Raw genomic sequence first — 15,539 nt, 5'->3', positions numbered from 1 at the left:
TGTAAAAACAAAACCCCACTGCACTCTCCAAAAAAAACAACTGCAGATCAGTGATGCAGTGATGCAACACTGATTAGCAGTGAGGGGCAGCAGGCACACAACTGTGGGTGCAACCTGACAGGGTATATAAAAAAAAAACCTGCACCCCCAAAAAGTTGCTGATCAGTTAATTTATACTGATCAGCACAAAAGGGGGGGCAGCAGGGGGGCAGCAGTCAGTTGCACAGGCAGCACAACCTTTGGTGCAACTGACAGGTATATATAAAAAAAAACCCTGCACCCCCAAAAAGTTGCTGATCAGCACAGATATACTGATCAGCACAAAAGGGGGGGCAGCAGACACAAAATATAGCACTCTCTATCACTATCTCTCACTATCTCTCACTATCTCTCACTATCTCTCACTATCTCTCACTCTATGACACTGCAGCAGCAGCACACAGAAAGTCACAAGATCGAGGAAGCATCCAGCTGCTGGCAGCACGCTACCAGCGGTGATCAGGTAAGTATCAGGCAAGGATCAGGTCAGTATATCACGACAGATTGGCACGGTGACCGCTCTGCACGCAATTCCAGACCGGAATGGCGTCTGCAGCGCAGTCACCGTTAGTTTAAATCACGCGCCATGGCTGTGATTGGTCCGTCGGTCCGACGGACCAATCACAGCCTTGGGCGCAGGTGGGGTGAGGTGGGGTGAGGTGTGGTCATCACCGGTGACCCCCTCACGCCACCTCACACCCGGCGGTGATTGATCCCTGTGTTACTGAGCGTCTGATTCGCCGGTAACACAGGAAAACGCTGCGATTGGCTGTTCACAGTGAACAGCCAATCGCAGCGATCGCCGACGGGGGGAGGCATCGCCGCCCCCCCCGGGCATGCTGGGACATGTCTGCTGTCAGGGACAGCAGACATCGTCCCTCTGTCACCGCGTCCCTAGACGCGGTGACAGTTTAAAGTCATGACGTATATATACGTCATGTGTCGGGAAGTACATCCCGGCCATGACGTATATATACGTCAAATGTCGGGAAGGGGTTAAACACCTTTTTTTTCATCAGTTTTTACTAGAGAGGAGCAAACGGGACCATCAGTCTCCGGTAAATTTGAGAAAGACTAATTAGTAAATATAGAATTTATTGCAGATGATTTCCGTTAGTGACTGCAAAATAAAAATAAATAAATTACCAGGACCAGATTGGATTCATCCTAGGGTTCTGATAGAGGGAGGAGTTATCAAATTATTTGTATTCAATTTGTGATAAGTACATTTCACAGAAAGAGAAATGAACCAGCAAATTATAGACCTAAGGCCTAACATCGGTTAGAAAGGAAATTATTTGAGGGTATCCAAGATTATTTAGTGGTCAATAAGAAAATGAGTGCAACCGGTTTGTAGAGGACAGTTTGTGCCAAACTAATTTTATTAGTTTCTACAAGGAAGTTAGCTAGATAAAGGTGATGCAGTTGACGTGGTCTACCTCACTTTTGCAAAGGCCTTTGACACCATGCCCCATAAGAGGTTGATCAATAAATTAATTTGGCCGCGGCAGGGGAAGGCATGATGTAGTTAGCAATCTCATCTCAGACGGATAACTACATCTTCATTAAGGACTCAGCTTAGTGAAAAGCGCCAAGCCAGTAGCGCACGCAGGGGGGGTTTCTGATTTTAAAAAACGGCCCTGGGGAACCGGAGATATCTGACTTCAAAGCAGTGGTCCCCATCCAAGCCTGTTAATTACTCTCCCCAGTCAGATATTTCAGTTTCTTTCTAATTTAGAGTTTTTCTGAGGGTATATTCCAAAAGCTGGGACTCTCCCCCTTTGATGGACACTAGTAGCTTGTCTCTACTGTGCCCAGAACCAGAGATATCAGCCTTCAAGCAGCTGGTTACTGCTCCAGCTCCACACACCTGGCATGTAGTTTTATATACTCGTTGGCGGATTGCTCTGCCTCCTGAAATCTGATCCCCTAGTCCCCAGTACCATTTGGTAGGTGCGATTCTCTAGTTTTTATATCCATTAAATCTATTTCCGGGAACTGGAGATATCTGCAGTCAAGCAAGCTGTCCTCCCACCAGAAAATTATGAATAATAAGCCCACTCCACTATACACCCCTCCTCTGCGTATTAAACATCCTCTACCACCCTGGAAGTTATGTATCAGGGCCCCTTCATTCAGCCCAATGCCCCCTTCTCCCACCTCATCTCCCACCATCTGTGCAGTAAAGGGGTAATTAGTGGAAATTACTGAACCCTACCTGCTGAGCGGTTGATATAATACCCCCTACCACCCACAGGACATCAAAGCTTCCGCTCATAACACCCCCCCACCCCTACCGCTGGAGGATAGGTAGGGGCCCCAATACATTGCTATGCCCAGGGGTCTACACTGCTGTTATGTACATATATTTATATATATAGATATATTTATTATTAATATACATTTGGTCTATCTATAATACGTTAACTGACCCGGCATATACTGGGTCACCTAAGTGTCCATCTCCATGCTTTGCTCCGCCCCTCTGGAAACCCTTTCCTGAAAATCTTGCGTTTGCCCTGTCCTGTGTGTACACCCTTTAAAAGAAGTGCATTCACAGGAGGTGAAAGATACCAGTGGAGTACCCCAGGGATCAGTACTTGGACCAGTGCTTTTCAATATCTTTATTGCTGACATTGCAAATGGTATTGAAGGGAAAGTATACCTTTTTGCAGATGACACAAAGGTATGCAACAGGGTAGACACACCAGGAGGGGTAAAACATATGGTTGATGACCTAGGTAGAATAGAGGAATGGTCAAGAGCATGGCAACTACAATGCCCAAATCATGCACTTGGGTCTCAAAACTCCAAAGGCTAAATATAGTATTAATGCCACTATATTGGAAACTACTGAGGAGGAAATGGATATAGGAGTTACTAATTCAGGTGACTTTAAGGCAGGTAGGCAATGTAACAAAGCAATGAGGAAGGCAAGTCAGATGTTTGGTTGTATAGGGAGAGGAATCAAAAGCAGAAAGAAAGAAGTAATAATACCACTGTATAGGTCAATAGTTCAACCTCATATAGATTACACAGTTCTGGCTATATATCCAGAATTATATAAATACAAAGAAGGTGCAACTAAAATGGTGCATGGCCTACATCACAAAAAGACATACAAACAAATGTCAATATGTATAGTTTGTATCAGAGAAGGTAAATGGGGGCCATGATAGAATCTTTCAAATATATCAAGGGTTTTAACAAGGTACAGTTCAGGAGGGTGACATTCTTAAAATGGAGTATTAGAAAACAAGGACATGCACTGACGCTGGGGGAGGAAAAATGTGAGGAAAAAATTACTTCACACAAAGAGTAGTGGACAAGAGGAATAGCCTCCCATCAGAGGTGGCAGAGGCTAAGATCATAGAACAATTTAAACATGCATAAGATAGACATAAGGATATCCTTACAAACAAATAAGGATCAAATAAGGTTTGGGGTAACAATATGGTTGAAAAAGGGGCAGACTGGATGGGCCCAATGGATCTGCCATCATATTCTATGAGTCTGGAGTCTATTTACTAAGCCCTTGAGAAAAATAACGTATGTAGAGATAAACTACCAACCAAAAAGTTTCTAACTGCCATTATTCAAACAATGGGGCAGATGTATTAAGCCTGGTAAAGTGATAAAGTGGTGATAAAGTGGAAGGAGATAACGCACCAGCCAATCAGCTGTTCACCTTCCACTTTATGATCACTTGATCACCACTTATTCACTTTACCAGGCTTAATACATCTGTCCCAGTGCCTGCAACATAACAGCTGGAAGCTGATTGGTTGGAACTTTTACTCTCTTCATTTTACCTCTGTCTAAGTAAATAGACACCATTAGAGATGATTGACTGGCACGTTGTCACTCTTCGCTTTATCACTTCATTCAAGGCTTAGTACATCTTTCCCTAATAGTGCCTAAAAAGCTTAATAATCATAATTATTCTTAGCTGCTGGTTTCCTCCCACATTCCAAAAATATACTGGAAGGTTAAATGGTTCCTGACATAAATGAACACTGATGTTATACCCATTCACACCAGATGCAAATTACTGGCTTAAAGCTTTTCAACCCGTGAATTTACTGAAAAACCCGTGTTTTTCTTTGGTGTGAATGGGTCAACCCGGGTCTGCTGGTGTTTTCAGTAAAAATTATTTTTAAACACAATTTGATTTCTTAAAACGTACTTTTTCTTAAATTTTCTGATTTTAGATATTTCACCTTTAATTGAGGTTTCCTAAGTTCTAAATGTTTTAAATTTAAAATAAGAAAGATGCATTAAAAATGTAAAATATGCACAAAGAACAACATCACATAATGATCTCAGTAGATCATCACTTTGTGTTCTTTGTGTGTACTTCTTCCAAGTAAAATAATGTTATTTGCAATTCCCAAGAGAATACTGTGTGTTTATTTCATTTTATGACTGCAATAAATAAGGAAAAATAAAAAATAACAGCATATAAAGGCCGCCATACATTAGGGTGACTTCTCCCCTTGGAGAAGTCGCCAGCAAACCCCCCTTGAGCCACCCAGGAAGGTCCCAAGTGGCAGGGTCACAACTGATATATTGTATATATCGCTCTCTCCGCTCTGCACAAGATCTGTGTCTCTGTTCTGCACGGATCACTAGCTCCCACTCACTGGCCCTTATTCTGATTGAGTCGGACGGCCTATGTACTGTGTTTGCGCATGTGTAGAGGCGTTTCTGCGCATGTGCGAATGCCTCGCACGTCCGAACACGGCGTGAATTACGTGCAGGCAAGGATCGTACAGATCCATCCGAGCAGGGGGTGGAGAGGGGCGTGAAGGGCTGTTTGGGCTCATTACCATATGCGTACGCCCCGTGTTTCATGGGCGTTCCCTTTAAAACGCTGGGCGTACGTATGGTAATCCAGCCGTGACGCACGGGTGGGGGGCGGACAGCTGACATAGTTGGATGTCAGCTGCCCGCCCATATCCCTGCTTTCATACGAAAAAATGTCCGAGTGGTCTGGAGCACTTGGGGCTGCCTGAATGCTCGGTTCATCATTCGATGGTTGGTGACCATCGGAGGATGGGGGAGGTTCCCACAGATGGGGGAGGTGTTCACATGAAACATCCACTCACGGTCTGTCCGCTCATCATCTTACCGCATTTGGACAGTGTGAGCGATCCGTACGGTAGGCGGGGCTAAGAACACTCGGTGGCCGTCCGAAATACGCATCCGTCCGAGTCAACTAGAATAAGGGCCACTATTACAGGACTTTCATGGGCCGCTCCCACCCTATGGAATGCCCTTCCACGCACAATAAGACTCTCCGCTAGCCTCCAAACTTTCAAGCGTTCCCTAAAAACTCACCTCTTCAGGCAAGCCTATCATATTTAAGTTCCATATGCATAACCCTCTGAGGCACTTATGTATTATATAGCTTCCCTTCTGGACTTGTAACTTGGTGGGACTGCTATGCTATTACTGGTACCTGTCCTTGTTTTTCCCTCCTATGTCCCTATAGATTGTAAGCTTGCAGCAGGGCTCTCCTACCTCTATGTCTGTCTGATTTACCTAGTTTGTTCTTTCAGTGTTATCAGCATTTGTATAGTGTAACCATGGGCGCCGGAACGGGGGGGGGGGGGGGGGGGCGAGGGGGCAGCTTGCCCCCCCCTAAAATTACTGAGGCGCTAAAGTACCGTTGTCTGGGGGCGCTGTCAGGGCCGGCGACAGGGGGGGGTCAAGGGGGACATGTGTGACGGGCCCCGGCGATCTGAAGGGCCCCAGAGCCCGGCCGGGGCCCGTCTGTGTCTTGATGTATGTGTGAGGTCTTTTCTACACTCACATATCCTGCAGTGCTATGCGCGCTGGCGCCGCTGCGCCGGGTCTCTCCATCCGTCCTCCCTGTCAGACTCAGTCCCCTCCCTGCCGGCCGCCCTGCCCAGCGGTGTTTGATTGACACTTACAGTGTCCGACGCCGCGGCCGCCCGCCCCCTGCTGCTTCAGCGATGAGCGTCGCATGGGCATGGCATCCAGCATCCAGGTCCCCAGCGCGCTCCAACCCCATCCTGCTGCGGCCAGCGTGTCTGCCCTGCTGTGTATGGGAGGGATCCAGGCAGCAAAACAAAAAAAAGTAAGTTGAGGAGATCTCTAAACTTGCTCACAATTTGAGTTAATGTACATTGGGGATGTATTAAGTTATGGGGAGTGTGTGAACAATTGATGTTCTGGGCATATGAGTGGTGTGGGGACATGTTCTGGGCAAATGAGGGTTATAGCATACCTCCCAACTTACCCCCCCGAAAAGGGGGCGTGGTGTATGCAAATGAGGGCGCGGCTTATGCTAATTAGCCGCAGCCTCATTTTCATACGAGAATAGACGCTGTGCGCATGCGCACAGCGTCTATTCTACTAGATTGGGGGGTCTCCCAACTGCCACCCCCCGCAGCGGGACAATGCCTGCCGCGGGTGGGACAGCGGGACAGGACCCGAAAATCGGGACTGTCCCTCTAAAATCGTGACAGTTGGGAGGTATGGTTATAGGGACATGTGCTGGACATATGAGGGATGTAGGGGCATGTGCTGGGCATATGAGGGATGTAGGGGCATGTGCTGGACATATGAGGGATGTGGGGGCATGTGCTGGACATATGAGGGTTATAGGAACATGTGCTGGACATATGAGGGATGTGGGGGCATGTGCTGGACATATGAGGGTTATAGGGACATGTGCTGGACATATGAGGGATGTGGGGACATGTGCTGGACAAATGTTATTTTGTTACTAATAAAACTATAGTGTTTTTCTGTTACTCTATTACTATTGATGAAAACATATTTCATTAACTATCAGGGGGTAACATATAGCAATTTAGGGGGCGCCAAAATGAGATTATATCTTGCCCCCCCCAACCTAAAAACGTTCCAGCGCCACTGAGTGTAACGGAATCTGCTGCGCTATATACGAAACTGTAAATACATAAATAAATAATTGTATGCGGTCCTTTTGCATGCAATAAATCACATGCGAAGCGTGCCCAACTGCAGAAGCAATCCAAGAGATTGCCTGTGCAGCTGGTGCGATTCGCGGGCTCCGGTGCGATACATATGTGACCACTCATCGCATCGGACCGTCTGTCATTCACCTGCTATTTGGGCAGTATTTTTGGGGGGATTGATTGCGGAAAAGACAGGAAAAGAGCCCAAATTTCAGGTACATTGCATAGTATATGTGGGCCTTAAGTACACAGCTGCCCATTTTAAAGTTCCACAAAACACTGCCAGTAGGGCACATACTGTACACAACTAGCAGATTACTTAACTGCATAGACCAGCAGTTCCCACACTAAGTACCACTGAGAAATTGCAGGGGTAACACGGGATGGTGGTTCAGGACCAAATGTAATTATTTATAGTTTATGCGATAGTGGCTGCCAGTCATACAGTATGTTCACAAACACAAGCAACACCAAGGACTTCGCTTCTTAATTTCTCGCTAAGAAACTTTTGGCCTAGTGGTGCCATGAAACAAAGATGTTGATACTATCTGGCACGTGATTCAAGAAAATGTCACTCTCTATGCACATGTTACATCTGGCCCACCTGCAGTGCAGCCTGGTTTTATCCATTTGCTAAAAAAATGTGCTTTGCAATATATTTTGAATTAGGCCTGTATACCCTGTACTTGTCCTACATTGGGCAGTATTCAATGAGAATACTGACGACGTGCAGCGAATCCTGTTTAGGATTTGCTGCACATTCGCCACTGCTCGCTGTGTTCCGGAGCCTCGCCGGCTCCAGTATTCAACGAGTCAGGGGCTCGCTGCCCCTGACAGGCGAATATGAGCTCCTGCGGCAAACGCCGCAGGGAGCCTGAGGACGGTGGCAGGCAGGGAGATGGAAGTCTCCCTGCCTGCCCCAGAACGTTTGTGAGGGGGAGGTGGGCTCCCTGGGTGCCAGGCAGCACAGGCTGCCCCCCGGGGGTGCCAGCAGGGGACCGGGTATATTCACTACACCCGATCATGCATATGTAATGATCGGGTGAAGTGAATATATGAATATGTAATGAGCGGCTCGGCTCCGGCCCCCTGCTGGCTGGTCTGTGTAAAAAAAAAATATATATATATTTTTTTAAATTAAAAATTACAGCACATGAATAAAAATAGCATGCCCCTCCTCAGAATAAAATTCCTGATTTTTTGACACCAAATGTAAAAAAACAAAACACTTTATTTTAAAAGTTCACATTCCACTTCACCATAAAAAGATAGCGATTGCTACTCGGTGAATCATGGCGAAAATAACCTTGAAAAGTATTCGCCATCTGGTCATTGAATAGGGTGATTCACCGTTTTAGTCAAAAATTCGCCTTACAGCACAAAATCGCCATAAAAACCTGGCGAATCAGCCTCATTGAATACCATCCATTAATGTAAGTCCCTATTTTTTTTGTTTTGCTCATTTGTTTATGTTACATAGTTACATAGTAGATAAGGCTGGATAAAGTGTCCATCTAGTTCAACCTAGGTATTATGATTCTTATTAGTACCCATGGTTGTTTCTAACCAATAAATGTTTATCCAACCTTATTTTAAACGTATTTATTGTGTCTGTCGACACCACTTCTGCAGGAAGAGAGTTCCAAAGTTTGACTGCTCTGACCGTAAATAATTTTTTTTCTTCTAAGGAAACAAAATCCCTCACAGGTGGAAAAGTAGAGAGTGCCTTTTCCACCTGTGTTAGCCTTGAGGCAGACCTATCTGCTCGAAACGTGTTGGCTACTGCAGTGTAATTTTGGACCCAGGCACCTTCCCAGCCTCTATCCTTTGGCGCCTAGAAGGGTGCATCCAGAGGCACTCTGCACTTTTCCACCTGTGGCTCCATCTTCTGGCTTGGGTAAGAGGCACCCCTGGTCCACCCACGCATTGACTATACTCTGTCATTTTATACATGTCATTTTCATATGTTTAATCCTCCACATGTTTTATTATCCTTTGTCTTTCATTGTCAGTTTAAATAAACTTGTCTTGTGATATTGCAAAGTGCCTGTGGTACCTACAGATGTAGCAGGCCTTGTTGTTGCTGGCGATCTGCCAGCAACACGGCGCCTCTATCTGACTGAGACGCACGCGCGTCTCAGTATCCGGGCGGCGGGCGGACGCAATACTGTCCGCCTCCCGCTCCAGGGGGCAGGGGGGGACCCGAGGAGGCTGCGGGGGGGGGGGGGGGGGGGTGTGCGGTTGCCCTGTGTGGGCACCGAGCGACCGAGGGCAGCACCGTCGGAAGGGGACGCGCGCGCACCTCGTGCGCGCGCGTCCTCTTCCGGCATACAGATGGCGGTGGGGCCGGGGATGGCGACGCCATCGCCATCACCTGCAAAGATGAATCCCGCTACATCTGTACCACCTATCCCTCCTCATTCAGATGCAATCCACCACGGCAAAAAAGATTGCGCCTGACCGAGAAGTCCGCCCAAATCCCTCCTTCCTACACCAGTCCTTATGTGCTTTGTTAGGTGCTGTGAAAGCGTTGTGGAGCCATATAAATAAAAGTTCATAGTAATAATAATAATACTAAATGCATGTGATAAAAATCCTCATAGTGCTACAATCTTTTCAATGTAATAATAATAATAATAATAATAATAATGATATTTATATAGCACTTTTCTCCCAATAGGACTCAAAGTGCTTTACCATTGTCTTTACAGCTCGAAATACAAAACAAGGAATCAGCAGCTGCTGCAGGTACCTTGGACCCTGGTCATGTTGGGCCTTGAAAGTGAGTAAGCCAATCTTGAAAACGATTCGCCATTTTACAGGTAGCCAGTGAAGGGTGTAGAGAAGGGGAGTTATGTGGCTGGAGCGGGGCTGGTTAGTTAATAGTCTGGAGGCTGCATTTTGTACCAGCTGCAAGCGGTGCAATTCTTTTGGAAGACCCAGGTAGAGAGCATTGCAGTAGTCTAGTCGTGATGATATAAATGCATGTATGACTGTAGGCAATGTAAATGAAAAGCTAAGCTTGGTACAAACAAATTAATTTTTTTTAATATATATTAACCTACTATGGACTATATTTACGAAGCAGTTTATTGTCATTGCCTCCAAATTTTCAGCGGTTTTGCCTGTGGGATTTCCAATGGTAATAATATTGAAAGCAAAACAATTTCATTTAGTATTATTGTCATTATTAATCCTGCAGGAAAATCAACTGAAAATCTGTAGCTTTGAAAAGCTGCCCCCTAGAGATACAGCCCTATGGGGCCCATTTACTATAGGATCGCATATGCAATGCGATGTGGGCGGGATCTACCACCCAGGATTGCATTGTACTATCGCTTGTCCAGATGCAGGGGCAGGGACTCCGAAAGGAGCTCATCCCTGCGATCTGTTTCGACGTGTGCCGGTGGCCTGCGCATGCATGGTTATCGATGACCTAGCTGACCACACTGCCCCGCTGGCGGTGTGGCAAGTAGTCCAAAGGCTACTATGGGCTACGGCGATCTCAAGTAGCATTACAAGCCCCCTATAAACCTATGAGAGATGTGGCTAGCAGGCAGTCAGGATATTCCTGCTGCAGTCCCTCTGTGATACATGCGGTGGGTTTTGAATATTTACCGCAAATATTCATTAGTAAGTGGGCGGCTATGTCTCATAGGCAGTGGTGTCAGAAGGGTGGTGCGGGCCGCACCCAAGTGTCAGCCTCATAGGGGGAAACACAAGATGCCGGCTGCTCCACAGTGACAGGAGCCAAGTGCTGCAATATGACATTATCCTGCAGCACTCAGCTCCTGTCCTGGGCTGCCCCGGAGTGATGTCATCGACTCTCCTTTAACTTTGGCCACACCCTCTTTTTGGCCTGCTTGAGCCAGAGGAGCACAAGGGGGATACAGAGTACACATTGGGTGTCCCCAGACCCAGTAACGCCTCTGCTCACAATGAACTACTGGCTGTTGTAATATTGCACTTATACTTACTTTGTATATACATCTTTTGTGGCTGGCTTTGGGTTTTAAACAGCGCTTCACATGTAAACTCCATCTCATGCATGTCCTTAGTGACCTCCAGAATGCATGACACCTTAGAGTAGTTTCCCTTAATTGTCGCACATTTTGTGAATTTTACATTGCCCTTTATTTCCAGATGCACGTCCATATGGGCCGTATATGGTAAGGTGCACGTGATGTTGGTGTCATCTTCCTCAATTATCTTGTTCTCAAAATGCAGCGTGGGAATTGGCAGAAAAGCTGGGGAGAGGCAGATCAGCATTAAAAAACCTGAGATAGGATTCAATCATTTATCACTGGATTTCAGTGCATGTCATTGTATCACTGCATCTCTGCCTCACTGTGACTTCCGCAATATCTTTGCCATTGCCAAACCTCATACAGAGGCCGAGGTATTAAGCATTGAAAAGTTGAATAATGGTTAAACCAGTCTGAGGCACTTTCTCTATCAGGAAGTATACATTGTCTTTAAATGCCTGTGTATAATGCATTTTATAGTGTATATGAGCAAAGCATCATTGTAATAGTATTTCTCTATCAGTAATACAGCATACCTCCCAACTGTCCCGATTCCGTCGGGACAGTCCCGATTTTCGGGTCCTGTCCCGACGTCCCACCCGCGGCAGGCATTGTCCCGCTGCGGGGGGTGGCAGTTGGGAGACCCCCCAATCTAGTAGAATAGACGCTGTGCGCATGCGCACAGCGTCTATTCTCGTATGAAAATGAGGTCGCGGCAAATTAGCATAAGCCGCGCCCTCATTTGCATACGCCCCGCCCCCTTTTCGGACGCTCGCGCGGCTTCGCCGCGCGAGTGTCCCTTTTTCTTACGGCCAGAAGTTGGGAGGTATGATACAGTTCCCCTCCACACTGCTCCCTGTAGGGGGTTGGTATGATCATTGTGATATAGCTCACAGACAATGTCTAGGACAGTCAATAATATTCACAGAGCAGCAGGTGACAGGGGGGTCTCCAACTGCCCCTACCCCGCACAGGACACTGCCAGTCCCGGGTGGGATGTGGGACAGTCCCCACAAAATGGGACTGTACCACAAAAATTGGGACTGTTCGGAGGTATGAGCATATCAATGCATGCATCCATAACACTGCATGCATTACATAGCAATGTATGCATACCATATCTCTACATACATATCATAACACTACATGCATACCATAACACTACATGCATACCATATCATTACATGCATACTATAACACTACATGCATACCATATCATTACGTGCATACTATAACACTACATGCATACCATAACACTACATGCATACCATAACACTACATGCATACCATATCACTACGTGCATACCATAACACTACATGCATACCATAACACTACATGCATACCATAACACTACATGCATATCATATCATTACATGCATACCATATCTCTACGTACATACCATAACACTACATGCATATCATATCATTACATGCATACCATATCTCTGCGTACATATATGGCTAGTACCAGAGCCAGATATGCACACAATATATGAACCCAAGTGTTTATGTGGACATTAAACAAAGGTGCAACAGTACTACTGGAAATATAGTGGTTTCAGATCAGAAATGTGCATTAAACCAAGGCGGGAGGGCACTGCCTCACCTGTCATGGACTTTTACACCAGAGATTTGACTATAAAAATGGTTAGAATAAAACAAATAAGATATTTGCAGTACAATGGCCCTTATTCAGATCTGATTGCAGTACAAAATTGTTTGGAAAATGGGCAAAACCATGTGCACTGCAGGTGGGGCAGATGTAAGATGTATAGAGAGAGTTACATTTGGGTGAGTTATTTTGTTTCTGTGCAGGGCAAATACTGTCGATGTGGTACACCGGAAAAGACGGCCAGTAACCCTTTACCTTGACCTTGGGAGTCTTGAGCGCGACGTGTCCTTTCGGCCTGAGCCTCAGCCAAGACAGAAATGAGACTAAAATAGCGGTTCAAAGGTATTTATTAACAACAACGATAATACCTGAGTGGATAACCAGCGGGTTCACCCACAATAGTAATCAGAGTGGCAAAGTACAATTTTTGTCAGAGGCGAGGTTATAGAACCAGGCACAAATAACGATCTAATCAGTTCCCTAGTCAATTAACACATCTAAGGCAGGTAATGCTAGATCAATACATTACTGTGACGGCAAAATATGACAATAACAGGTTATAACAAATTACTGCAGCACATCAATCAAAATAACATTTAGGATTACACATTAAGACTATACTGTAAACACGGTCACGTGACTGGGTACCCAGATACTTATACTGAACTGTCTTGGCGACAGCACCTATGCATAGGGGTTTAAGGTCCGTTGGAGGCCTCGGGTAATCCTGTGCAAGGTTTAAGACACGTGAGGTAACAGTCCTTCAAGGGGGCGAAGGGGACAACCTTAAAGGGGCAGAATTCCGGAACAGAGGGAATAATTCCTATGGCAAGGCAGTTCCTAGTTGTGCCACAAGATGGCGCTGTAAGCTTAATAGTCTCCTGAGCTGGAACCACAACCAACTTTCTAGCAAGTTTACTCCACAGTGCAGGGGCTGTCAACAAAGGTGCATTGGGGTCTCACTGTAGGGTCGGCTTGTCCACAAGTTTATCAAGAGAGTCTCTCCTGGTACCCCAATGGACTATGGGGATACGCTCAGTGAGTTCTTTGCATAAGGCTGTGACCTGAAGGGAGCAATCCTTTGCCTCCTGGGGCTTTTACTATCTCGGGGTTCCCAAGGGCCTGGTAGAGGGGGTCCTTTGGGGGGCCCTCAGTGGAGTGCTGGCTGCAGGGGAGGGTCAGGATGCAGGTGTATGGCACTTACAATTCTGGTGCGGCGCCTGCCGTTCCCGATCACTGCTGGGCTCTTGTGGGTGAAAGGGGGTTCCCCCTGGGGCCTCCTGCACAATCGGTGCTGCTGTACAGGGCCCCGGGGCGTCCCGCCAGTTACTGCAGCTGCTGCGGTGGGATCAGCGCCGGGCCTCGGGTGACTGTGCGGCTGGGCTTGGGCGGCAGTGACTCTCTCCTTCGGCGGCTGCTGGTGCTCTGTGCCGGGTCTCCCTGTCTCTCCCCGCTGGCTGGTCTCCGTCGGCGGTGCAGGAGACGCTGCCTGATGACGCGGCGGGTGCTGCTGCGGCTGGTCACTAGTGCTGCTGCCGCTCACCTCGCCGGGGATCTTCTCCTTCACGCGCCTGGTCTCTCTCGCTGCGACGCTGGGATCCTTCTCAGTTGGGGTCTTCTTCCACGCCACACGCTGCTGGATCTCCTTCCGTCCCAGGTACCAGCCGCGCAACGCTCTCTCCTCCGTTGCCAGCCTACACTCCTCCTCCCTCTCTTCGCGCTCAAAACGTTCCACCAATCACAGGGCATCTCTGTTCGCGCTCTCCTCGCCCTGCAGGGTTAACCCCTTCCAGGTCCAGTTTCACGTGGGCTGCACAGCTTGGTTGCCTAGCAACCCTTTGGTGGGGCATGGTATGTTTACTGGGCAAATGGGAAATGGCACCCTCAGTCCTGGTACTAGCAGGGGCACCCTCCAGAGTCTGGGGTGTCACATGTCCCCCTGCTGGAATGATGCCAGTCCCCGGGCATCAATTTACGGATAAGCAGAAGTCCTGAATAAAGTCCCGAACTTAAATACAAGAAGATGAGGCCCTGAAATGTCCTTTCAAAGGGCCACAGTAACTATCAAATGTTGGACAAATCTTAACACTCTACGCAATTTTTATATACATATGTACAAAAGAGATTTGGTAATACAGTGCTGTTTACATTCGGTAGCGGAGTGGTAACACTCCTTTTGTGCACCGCTCAGATCTTCGGACTTCCCTGACGGGAGTACGGTGGACAACAGGGATATCGGCAGGATCCGCTTGATCTTCAGTTACTGGCCGTGTAGGGCTCTCGTGGCGTACCGTCTGTACTGGTGATCTCGGCATAGGCCCGCTCATGAATAGCAACAGTTCCATTGGGTCATGGAGAGGAATGGGTTCAGCGAGTTCGATGAGTTCTTGGTCAGAGGAGTCTTCTTCTGATGGGGGTCCCTCGATGCACAACTTTAGTTGATTTCTCGATACGGTGAGGACAGGCCCACCAAGGTTGCGTTGGATTTGGTAAGTGTAGACGTCACCATCCGGGATGCGGAGCACGGTGTATGGGGCGGTCTCCCACATTGTATCGAGTTTGCTTGACCGATGGTGCTTCCTCTTCCAGACCCTGTCGCCTATCTGGAGTGGCGTGGGACGAGCATTAGCGTTGTAGTCGGTCTCTTGTCTGACGTGCGCTGCTTCCATCCTCTTCTCTACGATCTCCCGAGCATTCTCCATTCTTTGCTGGTGTTATTGCACCCAACTTTGTTGTAAGCGGGGCTGGTTGTCTAGGCCGGGTGACAGCTCCAGGTCCTTTGGCAGCTTTCCCCGTCGGCCAAACAGGAGGTAGTAGGGGGTAAACCCCGTGGAGCAATGTTCCACATTGTTGTATACGTAGGTAAGCTCGGGGAGTAGGGTCGGCCAGCGATT

The 15,539-nt window shown here is 47.3% G+C and overlaps 1 protein-coding gene across 1 annotated transcript in view; it reads right to left on the bottom strand.

Annotated features, from left to right (window-relative positions):
* The window catches only part of LOC146075653 (intercellular adhesion molecule 5-like), a 60,103-nt gene that overhangs the window by 29,071 nt on the left and 15,493 nt on the right, over nucleotides 1-15,539 (bottom strand). The window contains exon 3 of the mRNA XM_083185083.1: nucleotides 10,985-11,254. Coding sequence (XP_083041209.1) covers nucleotides 10,985-11,254 — 270 coding nt within the window. The remainder of the gene's footprint in view (nucleotides 1-10,984; nucleotides 11,255-15,539) is intronic.

Source organism: Crinia signifera, chromosome 4 (assembly GCF_055691185.1).
Source record: "Crinia signifera chromosome 4, ASM5569118v1, whole genome shotgun sequence".
In the NCBI taxonomy this organism is placed as follows: domain Eukaryota; kingdom Metazoa; phylum Chordata; class Amphibia; order Anura; family Myobatrachidae; genus Crinia; species Crinia signifera.
This window is presented reverse-complemented; position numbering and strand designations above follow the sequence as displayed.